The 19,195-nt window shown below is 42.2% G+C and overlaps 1 protein-coding gene across 13 annotated transcripts in view; it reads right to left on the reverse strand.

The window, feature by feature from the left end:
• Positions 1-19,195, reverse strand: part of LOC139540499 (FERM domain-containing protein 4A-like) — a 260,292-nt gene that overhangs the window by 89,792 nt on the left and 151,305 nt on the right. The window contains exon 1 of one of the 13 annotated variants that reach the window (XM_071344373.1): positions 6,705-7,390. The exons of 11 other annotated variants lie outside the window; for them this stretch is intronic. In XM_071344373.1, coding sequence (XP_071200474.1) covers positions 6,705-6,833 — 129 coding nt within the window. In that variant the 5' untranslated portion in view covers positions 6,834-7,390. Of the gene's footprint in view, positions 1-6,704; positions 7,391-19,195 lie in introns of those variants that run through there. One more of the 13 variants, XM_071344381.1, reaches the window with a different exon arrangement.

Here is a 19,195-nt window from a genome sequence, read left to right on the forward strand (position 1 = left end):
CCTCCATCACTCCAGTATCCCTGTCCCCTTACCCCTATACATATCTACCTCCATCACTCCAGTATCCCTGTCCCCTTACCTCTATACATATCTACCTCCATCACTCCAGTATCCCTGTCCCCTCACCTCTATACATATCTACCTCCATCACTCCAGTATCCCTGTCCCCTTACCCCTATACATATCTACCTCCATCACTCCAGTATCCCTGTCCCCTTACCTCTATACATATCTACCTCCATCACTCCAGTATCCCTGTCCCCTTACCCCTATACATATCTACCTCCATCACTCCAGTATCCCTGTCCCCTTACCCCTATACATATCTACCTCCATCACTCCAGTATCCCTGTCCCCTTACCTCTATACATATCTACCTCCATCACCCCAGTATCCCTGTCACCTTACCCCTACACATATCTACCTCCATCACTCCAGTATCCCTGTCCACTCAACTCTATACATATCTACCTACATCACTCCAGTATCCCTGTCCCCTTACCTCTATACATACAGTATCTACCTCCAACACTCCAATATCCCTGTACATGTAAATATGGTATTGCATGTGACTTTTTAAATATTTCCTGTATGTAGTATGCATACTTACTTTGTGTATTTCATATTTCCTATTCTTATTTCTCTGTTTTTTTCTAGTAATATATTGTTATTGAATTCCATTGTTGGGTTTTGAGCATTTCACTGTACTTTCACTGTGCATGTGACATAAAAACTTGAAACTGAAACATGTCACGTCAGACACACACATACACACACACACACTAATGTCTATCGCTACCCATCTCTAAACCCCCCCCCCCCACACACACATACACACACACACACTAATGTCTATCGCTACCCATCTCTAAAACACACACACACCTCCAGCACCCCCTTCAGACACAGTAACACGTTACAGTAACAGAGCGACAGACTAAGACGTAAACATATAACATAACCATGGAAACAGTCCTGGCCAGGGCCAGGGTGGGGCTAACACACACACAGTATTTCACTCTACTTGTGCATGTGACAAATACAACTTGAAACACACACACTGGGTGGTATCATGGGATTGCCATGTGAAGTCATTGGTTTTTCAATTGGTTAGCAGGCTTATGAATTTATTTTAGCTGTGTGAACCCTATTTCACCCAGAGCGAGAGAGAGACGCACATCATTACAACACTGTATACAGCCATAATATGACATTTGAAATGTCTCTATTCCTTTGGAACTTTTGTGAGTGTGATGTTTACTTTAATTGTTTGTTTATTATCTATTTCACTTGCTTTGGCAATGTAAACATATGTTTCCCATGCCAGTAAAGCCCTTTGAATTAAGAGAGCGAGAGAGAGAGCAGAAGGCAGGTGGACAGTCAGCCATCTCATATTGACAAACACCCTGAGTCATTCCCCTGGCATAGCTCTGCTGGTACACCTCTTATAACTTAGGATCACCACAGGTTCCTGTGACTTTGTGTGGGGAGTGGGTAAACCTCACCATGTGGTCCACTATAGCAGCAGGGTGAGAAGATGGATGTGAGAATTGGCAGCGGGCTGCGGGCTGAGGACAGAAATAGAGACCGTGACAGACAGAGAGAGAGAGCAAGAGGGAAATGTCTACATTCCTTTAAACCTTTTGTGAGTGTAATGTTCACTAATCATTCTGTTGTTTATTTCCCTTCTGTTTATTGTCTATTCCATTTGCTTTGGCAATGTAAACATATGTTTCCTATGTCAACAATGCCCTTTGAATTGAAATAAAAAATTTAACAGAGAGAGCGGGTTGCGTTGGTAATATAAACATATGTTAATTTTGATTGTTTATTTCACTTTTGTTTATTATCTATTTCACTTGCTTTGGCAATGTAAACATACAGTTGAAGACGGAAGTTTACATACACATATACATACATGTTGGAGTCATTAAAACTTGTTTTTCAACCAAATTTCTTGTGAACAAACTATAGTTTTGGCAAGTCGGTTAGGACATCTACTTTGTTCATGACACAAGTCATTTTTCCAACAATTGTTTACAGACAGATTATTTCACTGTATCACAATTCCAGTGGGTCAGAAGTTTACATACAAGAAGTTGACTGTGCCTTTAAACAGCTTGGAAAATTCCAGAAAATGATGTCATGGCTTTAGAAGCTTCTGATAGGCTAATTGACATAATTTGAGTCAATTGGAGGTGTACCTGTGGATGTATTTCAAGGCCTACCTTCAAACTCAGTGTATCTTTGCTTGACATCATGGGAAAATCAAAAGAAAACAGCCAAGACCTCAGGAAAAAAATTGTAGACCTTCACAAGTCTGGTTCATCCTTGGGAGCAATTTCCAAACGCCTGAAGGTACCACTTTCATCTGTACAAACAATAGTACGCAAGTATAAACACCATGGGACCACGCAGCCGTCATACCGCTCAGGAAGGAGACGCGTTCTGTCTCATAGAGATAAACGTACTTTGGTGCGAAAAGTGCAAATCAATCCCAGAACAACAGCAAAGGACCATGTGAAGATGCTGGAGGAAACCGGTACAAAAGTATCTATATCCACAGTAAAACGAGTCTTATATCAACATGACCTGAAAGGCCGCTCAGCAAGGAAGAAGCCACTGCTCCAAAACCACCATAAAAAAGCCAGACTACAGTTTGAAACTGCACATGGGGACAAAGATTGTACTTTTTGGAGAAATGTCCTCTGGTCCTCTGATGAAACAGAAAGAGAACTGTTTGGCCATAATGACCATCGTTATGTTTGGAGGAAAAACAGGGATGCTTGCAAGCCGAAGAACACCATCCCAACCGTGAAGCATGGGGGTGCAGCATCATGTTGTGGGGGTCAACAAAGTCAAGGACAACAAAGTCAAGGTTTTGGAGCTGCCATCACAACCCCTGACCTTAATCCTATAGAAAAACTGAAAAAGCGTGTGCGAGCAAGGAGGCCTACAAACCTGACTCAGTTACACCAGCTTTGTCAAGAGGAATGGGACAAAATTCACCCAACTTATTGTGAGAAGCTTGTGGAAGTTTACCCGAAACGTTTGACACAAGTTAAACAATTTAAAGGCAATGCTACCAAATACTAATTGATTTTATGTAAACTTCTGACCCACTGGGAATGTGATGAAATAAGTAAAAGCTGAAATAAATCATTATCTTTACTATTATTCTGACATTTCACATTCTTAAAATAAAGTGGTGATCCTAACTGACCTAAGACAGGGATTTCTTACTAGGATTAAATGTCAGGAATTGTGAAAAACTGAGTTTAAATGTATTTGGCTAAGGTGTATGTAAACTTCCGACTTCAACTGTATGTTTCCCTTGCCAATTAAGCCCTTTGAATTGAATTGTTTCCCATGCCAATAAAGCTCTTTGAATTGAATTGTTTCCCATGCAAATAAAGCCATTTAAATTGAATTGTTTCCCATGCCAATAAAGCCATTTAAATTGAATTGTTTCCCATGCCAATAAAGCCCTTTGAATTGAATTGTTTCCCATGCCAATAAAGCCCTTTGAATTGAATTGTATCCCATGCCAATAAAGCCATCTAAATTGAATTGTTTCCCATGCCAATAAAGCCATTTAAATTGAATTGTTTCCCATGCCAATAAAGCCATTTAAATTGAATTGTTTCCCATGCCAATAAAGCTCGTTGAATTGAATTGTTTCCCATGCCAATAAAGCCCTTTGAATTGAATTGTTTCCCATGCCAATAAAGCCCTTTGAATTGAATTGTTTCCCATGCCAATAAAGCCCTTTGAATTGAATTGTTTCCCATGCCAATAAAGCTCTTTGAATTGAATTGTTTCCCATGCCAATAAAGCCCTTTGAATTGAATTGTTTCCCATGCCAATAAAGCCCTTTGAATTGAATTGTTTCCCATGCCAATAAAGCCCTTTGAATTGAATTGTTTCCCATGCCAATAAAGCTCTTTGAATTGAATTGTTTCCCATGCCAATAAAGCCCTTTGAATTGAATTGTTTCCCATGCCAATAAAGCTCTTTGAATTGAATTGTTTCCCATGCCAATAAAGCCCTTTGAATTGAATTGTTTCCCATGCCAATAAAGCTCTTTGAATTTAATTGTTTCCAACGCCAATAAAGCCCTTTGAATCGAATCGAGAGAAGAAGAGAGCGATAGTTCAGGATTGTTTCAACACCCACTCCTGTGTGAGCTGAGCTCTGCCTGAGGCTGCTGCCAGTGTGTGTGTGTGTGTGTGTGTGTGTGTGTGTGTGTGTGTGTCTTTAGTCCAGGTTCCTTTGATGGGGTTTGTTGTCCCTCCCTCTCTGTGGTTTAAGGTTTAAAGTGGCTGCACCTGCACTCAAACAACCTCCACCTCTTCTACTGCTATTCTCCACTTGCCTAGTAGTAGAATAACCTTATTATTAGGTAGTATTACCTCTATTAGAAATACAGTACCAGTCAAAAGTTTGGACACACCTACTCATTCAAGGTAACTCTGGATCTTCCTTTCCTGTGGCAGTCCTCATGAGAGCCAGTTTCATCATAGTGCTTGATGGTTTTTGTGAGTGCACTTGAAGAAACTTTCAAAGTTCTTGATATTTTCTGCATTGACTGACCTTCATGTCTTAAAGTAATGGACTGTCGTTTCTCTTTGCTTATTTGAGCTGTTCTTGCCATAATATGGACTTCTTATTTTACCAAATAAGGCCATGTTCTGTATACCACCCCTACATTGTCACAACACAATTGATTGTCTCAAACGCATTAAGAAATAAAGAAAGCCCAATAAATGTACTTTTAATAAGGCACACCTGTTAACTGAAATGCATTCCAGGTGACTACCTAACGAAGCTAGTTGAGATAATGCCAAGAATGTGCAAAGCTGTATTTAGATTTGTTTAAAACGTATTTGGTTACTACATGATTCCATATCTGTTACTTCATCGTTTTGATGTCTTCACTATTATTCTACAATGTAGTAAATAGTAAAAATAAAGAAAAACCCTTGAATGAGTAGGTGTGTCCAAACGTTCAACTGGTACTGTACCACTCTAATACAGTGTCTCAACCCGTGGTCTGTGGCTTTTGTTATGTGTTGCACTCATTTAGCTTGCTGTGACATGTGCACTATGCAGCACTACAGGCCACTCCCCAGGTCCTGGAGTTTAGTTCTCCCACAGTTTCAGAACGTAGTTGTAAATGAGCTGCCAGTCAGCTATAGTCTGGTCTGTGAATATTCTCCCCAAATGCCTCCTCTGCATTCCCAAGATTTCCTAACACCAGTCAGTCCATGCTGCCTGTGCAAGATCTCCCTGTCTGGACCAGAGGTGGATTATGATAGAGATCACTGGCCAGAAATCCGCTGACCCCCTAGACTTGAAATGTAGACAGAGATAAGGCTGTAGCACACACACACACACACACACACACACACACACACACACACACACACACACACACACACACACACACACACACACACACACACACACACTCACACACCGACTGTCTTATCTACATACAGGCGGCAGCATATTCTCTCTCTGTTATACTAAAGTACACCAGAGAATGAGGAGGCTTTGCTTGAGGCACTAAGGGAGAAGAACACCACAATAACAGGCACGGTTACAAATCACTGGCTCTGCTGTTTAGGTAACCCAATCCAAGGAGGACAAGGTCACTAAATCTACACAATATTCAATGATATTTAAAAAAAATTAAGTTGAAAAAGGCTACAACATTGAAGGCTACAACATGTGACAAAGTTTTGACACTTGCTACACTGAATGGGTGTGAATGTTACCAAAAATAGATTTCTAGTACAAAGATGTATGAAAAATGTATGTACTTACTACTCTGGATAAGAGTGTCTGATAAATGACTAAAATGTAAATGTTAGCTAATTCGTAGACTAGATTATCAATCTCACCAGATCACCTTCCATTAAATGCACTGAAACATCATGAGACAGCAGTCACATCAAATCTACTAGGAACACAAGACCAATGCTTAAAACCGGATATTTCCATAACACTAAAGTCATTTACTCTCCAGTCTACATAGGCATGGGCTGTCTAGTCATGACAATAACTATCCACAATCTGTGAATGTAGTTGACAGGTTTGAAATCTTACATTGTATCCCTATTAGGCTAAAGCACGAGTTGAAACACAGTTCTTGAAACATTGTATCATTGTGGCCCTAAACTGGAAACACAATATCTGCAATTTGGTACGGAGCCAGACTATGTCCGTCCACGCGCACAATAACACTGTAATAACACATCACAAAATATTCCCTATTCCCATGGTGGAAACAGACACCATGCTAGTTCAGAGACCGAGGCATGATTGTGAGTTTGAATCCGTAAACAAGCTGCAGCCTAGCTCTACACAATCATAATGATTCACTCGCCGACATTTTTGACCCATTGCAAGGCAAATTTGAATGCATCCTCTGCAGGCTACAGATGATAACTGCCTCTAGTCACATCGGTAGACAGGGTAGAAATTATTGCTGGTTTTCTGATAGTTGGCTAACCATGCTATTTCTATTTTAGCTTTTCGATTGTAGCCTACCCAGCGATATATTCAAAACACAAACCCGCATTTTGGGATAAACTACAAATGGACCATGTTCCACATGCAATACACACGGTCGCATAATGAAAGTGGCCGACGTTTTTGACATGGGTCGATAGGCCAACAGCAGAAAGACGAACATTTACCTTTGGAGAATGTCTGGTTCGCTCAAACACAATTCCACACGGACTTTTAGATTTGTCGAGCCTGAAATAATCCCAATAAACGATGCAATAAATCCTTGTTCCCCGGCCTAGAACGCCATCAGCATCCATGCAATAGTGAGTGACCGGTGCGACTCACACAGGAGAAGCGTTGCAACCCTATCCCCGTTTTCCGTTAATCCGGGTTGACAACCGAGCCAAAACATCCCATCTCCTTCTGAACGAGCTCTCTCCCACACACAGCGACCCTGGCCCGCTTCCAACCAGCAGCGCTGCACCGTTCAATGGTTCATCCTCCCACCGAAACAGAGGGCTTCTTCCCGGCTATTCAGACCAACCGAGCACCCCCTCCCCTCTCCCTTGAGACGCCGGCGCCCAGCAGAAACACCAACGCAATGAACATGCAGAGAGGGAGACTGTACCAAAGACGAAAGACAGAGGGGACTGACGGAATCAAATAATCGCAAACTGTCTGTGCGAGTCAATTAATCCACACTATTTTCCTTTCTTTTCCTCTCCCTCTAGCCTGCTCTGTCATCAACGCTGCTAGTTCGAAAACATGATCATAATGGGGACTGGCTGTGGGGGCGGGGAGAGAGTAAAGGGGGAATTTTCTTTCTGCAGCTCACAGTCATAATAAATTGCAGACGACTGTGTGTGTGTGTAGCCCACTAGGAACAGCCGAGGAACGATCTACAAATAGACATCTTGCTCTGCGCACCAGGAGCCAAAATTCATCTGGGAAAGGTCTCTCTCTCAATTAAATTCAAAGGGCTTTATTGTCATGGGAAACATGTGTTTACATTGCCGATGCAAGTGGAAAAAAACACACACAAAAGAACAATAACAACAACAATCTACAAAGCAAATGAAACAAAAAGACAACAACTATCAGGCACACTTACTGTTTGTGTACATTGATTTTACAATATCATAGGTCCCCCAACACTGCTTTCCATCAGTTTATACAGCAGGCCCTCATTCCAAATTGAGTCAAAAGCTTTTTTGAAATCGACAAAGCATGAGAAGACTTTGCTTTTGTTTTTATTTGTTTGTCTCTCTCTCAGTACAACCAGAAATGTTTATGATATCCTCAATTCAGGAGAGGATGCTGCTACTGTTTTCACTCTCTCGCTACTCTCTTTCTCTCTACTCCCCCCTCTCTCCCTTCCTCCCTCTCTCTCACCCCCCCCCCCCCCCCTCCCTCACACTCTTTTCTTGCTTGTTTCTAAAACAGTTCTCCTAGCTAGCTCTTTTGTTTGGTTTGGCTATGGATGCTGCCTTGTGGTTCAAACTCCAGCCGTTGAACGGCATCTCATTCTGAACGACCTACATTTGGCCACTGTGTTCACTGTCGGCTACAGTTGGAGAAACCGTCACAACTACTGCATTGATCAGCTTTACAGTTATTCAGTCTCCCATAAGGTCTCAGAAAATACATTAGAATAAAATGCACATAGGCTTATTAATATTGACTATTTTGTCCATGTCTGTGTGTCTGCTGATCTGCCAGTGGGTGGCCTTGTCATGTGCTGGTGGCATGACAGTTGGAGCCATAGTATGTGCAACTTTCTTCTTGCTTACCCAGATGAGTCACTAGACCGTGGCTATACCATATAGCTGTCCTCATAGAGACACAGGAGCTATCATATAGGATGGTTGAACCTGAGTGACTATAGGTCTGTAATAACATGATCTATACCGTGGGATCATACTGTCTTAGTTACCCACTGGTTTGAATGATGTCTGTGTCAAATAATTTTAACATCCAGTTTGGCACCATGATAGTAACATTATAAGGAGCATCCTCACTAGAATAGCATTGTCTCATTCAAACCGTCAGTGTCCACATGGTGTGTTAAAATCCCAGATTTCAGTTAGCAGAATATGGGAACTATGGGTCAGTGTTGTACTGCAGAGAGGAAGAGAAATGAAAGAAGTCTATCCTTTTTCTTTTAGGTTTCTGTGTTTCTGGGTATTTTTGGCCTGTTCCAGACATCGGAAACTAGCCTGTCCAACTTCTGCAGTTGAGGAGGGAGGGAGGGAGGGAGGGAGGGAGAGTAAAGGAGAGTGGGGGATATGAGGGGAGAAAGGGAAGACAGGAAAAGAGTTAGGGACAGGGGGAAATAAGGAAAATTAGAGGTTAAGGGGTAAGGAGGAGGAGATGGAGAAACTGAATGTTTGAATTGGTGGAACCCATGATGCACTGGACCTGCTGTAATGGGTGAAAATGAAGAGAGGAAGAAAGAGAACGAGGGATAATGGGGTAGAAAAATATCAGACAACTGTGTGACAACAAGAAACATGGTGAGAATGACAGTAAAAGTAATGGGGATATGGTGAGTTATAGGGTAGAGGTGGCGTGGTGGTGTTAGTGTGGGAGGAGATGGGGTTAGGGGTCTGGGTTAGAGGTAAGCTATATTGGTGGAATGTGATATAAACAGTTCATTAAAGCAAGATGGAGACTCTTTAACCCTGGTTCTGCGTTGCGGTAGGCTACACACACATATACGCACACGCAGATTCAGAAAACATAATCTCTCTCTCTCTCTCTCTCTCTCAGTGATGAATGTGTATAGGTGTGTGTGAGTTTCTCACTGTGCACTGGAAGACTAAAGCACCTCTCCCTTTGTGAATGATGTAGAAAGTCTCCATCAGTTCTGGCTCTGGAACCTATATGGTTCCCTGTGTTTTGTGTGAGACGTCGCAGGGAGGGTCACAGAGCAACCAGGAATGTGTAGAAAACCTGTGGGAGAGATCTGTTTTTTGTGTGTGTGTGCCTGACCTGTCTTCTAGTGTCTCTGCCAGCACATATGTGTGTGTGAAGTTGTTCATAACTGACTTACCTAGTTGAATAAAGGTTAAATACAAAAAATAATAATAATAAACCCTTTGGTATTAGGGTTAAGGTTAGGTTTTCGGGTTAAGGTTAGGGTTAGGGTTAGCATTAAGGTTTGGGTTAGGGTAAGGGTATTGGGTAGGGTTAGGGGTTAGGGAAAATAGGATTTTGTATGGGACTGAATTGTGTGTCCCCACATTGTTAGTTATACAAGACTGTGTGTGTGTGTGTGTGTGTGTGTGTGTGTGTGTGTGTGTGTGTGTGTGTGTGTGTGTGTGTGTGTGTGTGTGTGTGTGTGTGTGTGTGTGTGTGTGTGTGTGTGTGTGTGTGTGTGTGTGCGCGCATGTGCGCGTGTGTGTGTGTGTGTGTGTGTGCGTGTGTGTGTGTGCTCCACTCACCAGCCCGTTAGTGAATGTGGGAGAGAAATGTGTTTCTAATTAAGTTCTGAAAATCAGAAACACACTCCGGCACTTCAAACACACAGAGATATTTCTGTAGCCAAGTCTGCTTTATTCTGATTTTACTACATAACTTTATTCCCAAAGCTTTCCAAAACTGCATTACTTCCAGAGCTTTAGTTCACAGACTTTTTCTTAACTTCCCTCTCCCCACCCAGTTACAGAATAACTGTTACTAAATCAGAGAGACTGACTACTGAACACTTATGATTCAGCTGCTACTCTGTAAAACGCAATGCTTATACTAACAGTACATTCGGAAAGTATTCAGACCCCTTGACTTTTTCCACATTTGGTTGCGTTACAACCTTATTCTAAAATGGATTCAATTGTTTTTTCCCTTTATCAATCTACACATAATACCACATAATGACAAAACAAAAAAAGGTTTTAATGAAAATAAATAAAAAATGCCACATGCTTGGCACACCTGTATTTGGGGAGTTTCTCCCATTCTTCTCTGCAGAGCTCTGTCAGGTTCGATGGGGAGCGTCGCTGCAGAGCTATTTTCAGGACTCTCCAGAGATTTTCGATCAGGTTTAAGTCGGGTTCAAGGACATTCAGAGACTTTTCACAAAGCCACTCCTGTGTTGTCTTGGCTGTGTGCATAGGGTCGTTATCTTATTGGAAGGCGATCCTTCGCCCCAGTCTGAGGTCCAGAGCACTCTGGAAGAGGTTTTCATCAAGGATTTTTATTTTTATTTTTTTTATTTAACCTTTATTTAACCAGGTAGGCAAATTGAGAACACGTTCTCATTTACAATTGCGACCTGGCCAAGATAAAGCAAAGCAGTTCGACACATACAACAACACATAGGATCTCTTGGTACTTTGCTCCGTTCATCTTTCCCCCATCCTGACTAGTCCCTCAGTCCCTGCTGCTGAAAAGCATCCCCACAGCATGATGCTGCCCCCACCATGCTTCACCGTAGGGATGGTGCCAGTTTCTTCCAGACGTGACGCTTGGCATTCAAGCCAAATAGTTCAATATTGGTTTCATCAGACCAGAGAAACTTGTTTCTCATGGTCTGAGAGTCCTTTAGGTGCCTTTTGGAAAACTCCAAGTGGGCTGTTATGTGCCTTTTACTGAGGAGTTGCTTCCGTCTGGCCACTCTACCATAAAGGCCTGATTTGTGGAGTGCTGCAGAGATGGTTGTCCTTCTGGAAGGTTCTGCCATCTCCACAGAGGAACTCTGGAGCTCTGTCAGAGTCACCATCGGATTCTTAGTCACCTCCCTGACCAAGGCCCTTCTCCCCCTGATTGATCAGTTTGGCCGGGCGGCCAGCTCTAGGAAGAGTCTTGGTGGTTCCAAATGTATTTAATTTAAGAATGATGGAGGCCACTGTGTTCTTGGGGACCTTCAATGCTGCAGAACGTTTTTGGTACCCTTCCCCGGATCAGTGCCTCGACACAATCCTGTCTCGGAGCTCTAAGGACAATTCCTTTGACCTCATGGCTTGGTTTTTGCTCTGACATGTACTGTCAACTGTGGGACCTTATATAGACAGATGTGTGCCTTCCAAATCATGTCCAATCAATTGAATTTACCACAGGTGGACTCCAAGTTGTAGAAACATCTCAAGGATGATCAATGGAAACGGGATGCACCTGAGTTCAATTTCGAGTTTCCTAGCAAGGAGTCTGACTAATTATGTAAGTAAGGTATTTCTGACATTTATTTGTAATACATTTGCAAAAATGTCTAAAAACCTGTTTCCGCTTTGTCATTATGGGGTATTGTGTGTGATGAGGATTTTTTATTTATAAAATACGTTTTAGAATAAGGCTGTAACGTAACATGTAAATGTGGGAAAAGTAAATGTGGGAAAAGTAATGGGGTCTGAATACTTTCCGAATGCATTGTATATTGATACTTTACTTCAAATCAAAGTTTGTGACACATTTTCATTCTTGAAGAGTGGTGTAAATTTGAGCTCCGTGCTCAATCTTTCTAGTGTAGATATGTGCTGTAGGTATTAGGAGAAATCTACTGGCCTTAATCCCACATAAATGGGACAGATTTGCACCATCTCACTACTTATGCTTAAGAACCTTCTAAACGGTAAGTACCAGCAAGATAAAAACTCAGCAAACAGGAATACAGTATCTAGGTTGTTATAATCACGCTGGTGTGTCACAGCTGGAGATCATGCTTGTTATTGTGTTGCTAGATATTGCTGCACTGTTGGATCTAGAAAGATAAGCATTTCGCCGCACACGCGCTAACATCTGCAAAACTGTGTACACGACCAATAAACTTTGATTTGATTTTACTGACTGAGTATTGTCCTTGAGCTAGTGAACGTGCAGCTCTAGGTTTGAGACACAAACACCATGGTTTGCCTTGCAGATATCATGCAAAAGTAAGAATAGGAGACGTGCACCTGAGCACGCTGTCAGAGCGGGCTGAGTCACGACGAATATAGACTAATTTGACAACAAATATTTCATGACACATTAACACGCATGCGAACTTGTAGCTGCTGCTACTCTCTGTTTATCATCTTTGCACAGTCACTTTAACTATACAGTCATGTACATATTACCTCAATTAGTCCAACTAACCGGTGCCCCCGTACATTGGCTACCCGGACTATTTGCATTGTGTCCCGCCACCCCCCACCTGCCAACCCCCTCTTTTACACTGCTGCTACTCTCTGTTTATCATCTATGCATAGTCACTTTAACTATACCTACACGTAAATTTTACCTCAATTAGCCCGACTAACCGGTGCCCCCGCTTATTGACTCTGTACCGGTACCACCTGTATATAGCCTCGCTACTGTTATTTTCACTGTCATTTTACTGTTTTTTATTTCTTATTTCTTTACTTATCTATTGTTTACCTAATACCTATTTTTTACTTAAAAATTGCACTGTTGGTTAGGCTGTATCACCGCCTGGTATGGCAACTGCACCACCCGCAACCGCAGGGCTCTCCAGAGCATGGTGTGGTCTGTCCAACGCATCACCGGGGGCAGGCTACCTGCCCTCCAGGACACCTACAGCACCCGATGTCACAGGAAGGCCAAAAAGATCATCAAGGACATCAACCACCCGAGCCACGGCCTGTTCACCCCTCTATCATCTAGAAGGCGAGGTCAGTACAGGTCCATTAAAGCTGGGACCGAGAGACTGAAAAACAGCTTATATCTTAAGGCCATCAGACTGTTAAATAGTCATCACTTGCCGGCTTCCACCCGGTTACGCAACCCTGCAACTTAGAGGCTGCTGCCCTATATACATAGACCTGGAATCACTGGTCTCTTTAATAATGGAACATTAGTCACTTTAATAATGTTTACATACTGCTTTACTCATCTCATATGTGTATTATAATGTATTTTAGTCAATGCCACTCCGACAATGCTCGATCTAATATGTATATATTTCTTAATCCATTATTTTACTTTTAGATATTTGTGTATAGTTGTGAATCGTTTTTAGATACTACTGCACTGTTAGATTGTACTGCACTGTTGGAGCTAGGAACACATGCATTTCGCTAAACCCACAATAACATTTGCTAAATATGTGTATGTGAGCAATACAATTTGATTTGATTTGATTTGAATGCTGTAACAGTTAAGCCGAAATAACTGTGTCATACACACATGCAGGCACACACACACACGCACGCGCACACACACACACACACACACACACACACACACACACACACACACACACACACACACACACACACACACACACACACACACACACACACACACACACACACACACACACACACACACACACACACACACACTTTAGAAGTGAGAAATGCTCACACACACTTCAAACTGAGAACACAAGCATTTCGCTAAACCCACAATAACATTTGCTAAATATGTGTATGTGAGCAATACATTTGGATTTGATTTGATTTGAATGCTGTAACAGTTAAGCCGAAATAACTGTGGCATACACACATGCAGACACACACACACACGCAGGCACACACACACACACACACACACACACACACACACACACACACACACACACACACACACACACACACACACACACACACACACACACACACACACACACACACACACACACACACACACACACACACACACACACACATCATGCAGCGTTCTACTAAAACTCTTCCCTAACTCTGATGGAATTCCTCAGATTCTGGTTTAAAGTGAGGAATGCTGGGCTTTGTTAGTCTTCCGACTAGCTTGGAAAGAAAGTACCGTGCAGTATCGAAGAGCCCTCACTGCTGCTCGATCATCCTATTTTTCCAACTTAATTGAGGAAAACAAGAACAATCCCAAATTTATTTTTGATACTGTTGCAAAGCTAACTGAAAAGCAGCATTCCCCAAGAGAGGATGGCTTTCACTTCAGCAGTAATAAATTCATGAACTTCTTTGAGGAAAAGATCATGATCATTAGAAAGCAAATTACGGACTCCTCTTTAAATATGCGTATTCCTCCAGGGCTTAGCTGTCCTGGATCTGCACAGCTCTGCCAGGGCCTGGGATCGGGAGAGACACTTAAGTGTTTTAGTACTATATCTCTTGACACAATGATGAAAATAATCATGGCCTCTAAACCTTCAAGCTGCATACTGGATCCTATTCCTACTAAACTACTGAAAGAGCTGCTTCATGTGCTTGGCCCTCCTATGTTGAACATAATAAACGGCTCTCTATCCACCGGATGTGTACCAAACTCACTAAAAGTGGCAGTAATAAAGCCTCTCTTGAAAAAGCCAAACCTTGACCCGGAAAATATAAAAAACTATCGGCCTATATCGAATCTTCCATTCCTCTCAAAAATTTTAGAAAAAGCTGTTGCGCAGCAACTTACTGCCTTCCTGAAGACAAACAATGTATACAAAATGCTTCAGTCTGGTTTTAGACCCCATCATAGCACTGAGACTGCACTTGTGAAGGTGGTAAATGACCTTTTAATGGCGTCAGACCGAGGCTCTGCATCTGTCCTCGTGCTACTAGACCTTAGTGCTGCCTTTGACACCATCGATCACCACATTCTTTTGGAGAGACTGGAAACCCAAATTGGTCTACACGGACAAGTTCTGGCCTGGTTTAGATCTTATCTGTCAGAAAGATGTCAGTTTGTCTCTGTGAATGGTTTGTCCTCTGACAAATCAACTGTACATTTCGGTGTTCCTCAAGGTTCCGTTTTAGGACCACTATTGTTTTCACTATATATTTTACCTCTTGAGGATGTTATTCGAAAACATAAAGCCTGTGTTTCAGACATAAGGAAGTGGATGGCTGAAAACGTTCTACTTTTAATCTCGGACAAAACAGAGATGCTTGTTCTAGGTCCCAAGAAACAAAGAGATCTTCTGTTAAATCTGACAATTAATCTTGATGGTTGTAAAGTCGTCTCAAATAAAACTGTGAAGGACCTCGGCGTTACTCTTGACCCTGATCTCTCTTTTGACGAACATATCAAGACTGTTTCAAGGACAGCTTTTTTCCATCTACGTAACATTGCAAAAATCAGAAATTTTCTGTCCAAAAATGATGCAGAAAAATTAATCCATGCATTTGTTACTTCTAGGTTAGACTACTGCAATGCTCTACTTTCCGGCTACCCGGATAAAGCACTAAATAAACTTCAGTTAGTGCTAAATACGGCTGCTAGAATCCTGACTAGAACCAAGAAATTTGATCATATTACTCCAGTGCTAGCTTCCCTACACTGGCTTCAAGGCAAGGCAAGGGCTGATTTCAAGGTTTTACTGTTAACCTATAAAGCGTTACATGGGCTTGCTCCTACCTATCTTTCCGAGTTGGTCCTGCCGTACATACCTACACGTACGCTACGGTCACAAGACGCAGGCCTCCTAATTGTCCCTAGAATTTCTAAGCAAACAGCTGGAGGCAGGGCTTTCTCCTATAGATCTCCATTTTTATGGAACGGTCTGCCTACCCATGTGAGAGACGCAGACTCGGTCTCAACCTTTAAGTCTTTACTGAAGACTTATCTCTTCAGTGGGTCATATGATTGAGTGTAGTCTGGCCCAGGAGTGTGACCTGCTGCTTTCAACTCTTAATGATCGGCTATGAAAAGCCAACTGACATTTATTCCTGATTATTATTTGACCATGCTTGTCATTTATGAACATTTTGAAAATCTTGGCTCTCTCTAATTCTCTCCTTCTCTCTTTCTTTCTCTCTCTCGGAGGACCTGAGCCCTAGGACCATACGTCAGGACTACCGGGCATGATGACTGCTTGCTGTCCCCAGTCCACCTGGCCTTGCTGCTATTCCAGTTTCAACTGTTCTGCCTGCGGTTATGGAACCCCTACCTGTCCCAGACCTGCTGTTTTCAACTCTTAATGATCGGCTATGAAAAGCCAACTGACATTTATTCCTGATTATTATTTGACCATGCTTGTCATTTATGAACATTTTGAAAATCTTGGCTCTCTCTAATTCTCTCCTTCTCTCTTTCTTTCTCTCTCTCGGAGGACCTGAGCCCTAGGACCATACGTCAGGACTACCAGGCATGATGACTCCTTGCTGTCCCCAGTCCACCTGGCCTTGCTGCTATTCCAGTTTCAACTGTTCTGCCTGCGGTTATGGAACCCCTACCTGTCCCAGACCTGCTGTTTTCAACTCTTAATGATCGGCTATGAAAAGCCAACTGACATTTATTCCTGATTATTATTTGACCATGCTTGTCACTTATGAACATTTTGAACATCTTGGCCATGTTCTGTTATAATCTCCACCCGGCACAGCCAGAAGAGGACTGGCCACCCCTCATAGCCTGGTTCCTCTCTAGGTTTCTTCCTAGGTTTTGGCCTTTCTAGGGAGTTTTTCCTAGCCACCGTGCTTCTACAGCTGCATTGCTTGCTGTTTGGGGTTTTAGGCTGGGTTTCTGTACAGCACTTCGAGATATTAGCTGATGTACGAAGGGCTATATAAAATAAACTTGATTTGATGATTTGATTTGACTTTGTTGATAAAGCCAGCGTTACTTCTGACTGGGTTTGTGTGTGTCTGAGGCCACCATGCATCTGCTCTGTGTTATGTATGAAATAGATTTCAGAAACCTCAGGTGATCTGAACTAACAACATAGAGAGAGAGAGATAGAAAGAGAGACAGAAAGAGAGAGAGAGACAGAAAGAGAATGAAACAGAGACAGAAAGAGCACAACTTCACATGGCATAGAGCGTCAGTGTGTGTGTCACAAGGGAGATATCTGTTTCTCCTGACCTCCTCTCTTCATCCATTATTTAAGATGATAGAAATCAGTTTAGACCCTGCTCACTGATACTGCCAGCAGTGTGTGTGTGTGTGTGTGTGTGTGTGTGTGTGTGTGTGTGTGTGTGTGTGTGTGTGTGTGTGTGTGTGTGTGTGTGTGTGTGTGTGTGTGTGTGTGTGTGTGTGTGTGTGTGTGTGTGTGTGTGTGTGTGTGTGTGTGTGTGTGTGTGTGTGTGTGTGTGAGTGTTTGCATGTATGTGTGTGTTAGAGAGGTGAAAGATTGTGACACACCCACACACACCCACTCAAGGGTATAGTGGAGTGCAGAGGGGTTCAACTCTAATGACCTCCCTATCGTGTCCCGTTAACCGAGAGAATACCTACACTGTTACCATTTAAAGGGCAGAATATCAAATAGCCCTGGTGCAGTCATTAACTGCATGTGTGTATTTATGTGTCTGGAACCCTCAGCCACCCCACCCGACACTCCCCTTCAGCCACACCCCCACACGTCCCAACTCCTGAACCATGAACCAACATATCAATGGTAACACTTGAGGCATTAAGAACTCTCTAGAAATGCATTCCCCCATTTCGGCGGAAGGGAAAACAGTGAAATACAATTCCACCATGGAGCATGGCAAGGACAAAAAGAAAACAAACAATAGTCTTCTAGGAGTCCATATAGTCTTCAACTGACGTTGATATAACTTGTCTTCTGTCACCGGAACCAGACTGTGCCCTACCCCTGAGCTGAGGAGTGGGGAGCAGGTGGTGGATCTACCTAGAAAAACACACTGGCATGTTGTAACGGTCTTATACTGACAAGCACACACACACACTTACTCAGCCAGACAGACACGCACCCATGCATGGATGCACACACACACCTCAACTAGCTCTCACAGTCTCACGTCAGAATTAGACGTTCATCCATGTTTCTCAAATGTAGAAGTTTTCCGAAGTGTTTAAGGTTAAGTTTAGGCATCAACTTCGAATCTTTAAGGTTAAGTTTAGGCATCAACTTCAAATCTTTAAGGTTAAGTTTAGGCATCAACTTCAAATCTTTAAGGTTAAGTTTAGGCATCAACTTCAAATCTTTAAGGTTAAGTTTAGGCATCCACTTCAAATCTTTAAGGTTAAGTTTAGGCATCAACTTCGAATCTTTAAGGTTAAGTTTAGGCATCAATGTCACGTTCCTGACCTATTTTTATGTTATTTTGATTATGTTTAGTTGGTCAGGGCGTGAGTTGGGGTGGGCATTGTATGTTGTGTGTGTTTGGTTAGTCTATGGGTGTTGTATGTGTATGGGATAGTGTTTGTTAGGTTGTCTAGTTATGTCTATGGCTGCCTAGATTGGGTCTCAATCAGAGACAGCTGTCATTCATTTGTCTCTGATTGGGAGCCATATTTAAGGTAGCCATAGGCAGTAGGCTTTTGTGGGTGTTTGTTTCCTGTGTCAGTGTTTGGACCACACAGGACTGTTTTGAGGTATGTCACGTTTGTTGTTTTGTAGTTTGTAGTGTTTTCTTGTTATTTACATTAAACATGTACAATTATCAATCCGCATCTTGGTCCGATCCATGCTCCTCCTCGTCTGAGGAGGAGAACGACTTTGACAGCCATTACAATCAACTTCAAATCTTTAAGGTTAAGTTTAGGCATCAACTTCAAATCTTTAAGGTTAAGTTTAGGCATCATCTTCAAATCTTTAAGGTTAAGTTTAGGCATCAACTTCAAATCTTTAAGGTTAAGTTTAGGCATCAACTTCAAATCTTTAAGGTTAAGTTTAGGCATCAACTTCAAATCTTTAAGGTTAAGTTTAGGCATCAACTTCAAATCTTTAAGGTTAAGTTTAGGCATCAACTTCAAATCTTTAAGGTTAAGTTTAGGCATCAACTTCAAATCTTTAAGGTTAAGTTTAGGCATCAACTTCAAATCTTTAAGCTGCTTAAGTTTAGGTCAT

The sequence above is a fragment of the Salvelinus alpinus genome, chromosome 15, assembly GCF_045679555.1.
Source record: "Salvelinus alpinus chromosome 15, SLU_Salpinus.1, whole genome shotgun sequence".
Lineage (NCBI taxonomy): Eukaryota > Metazoa > Chordata > Actinopteri > Salmoniformes > Salmonidae > Salvelinus > Salvelinus alpinus.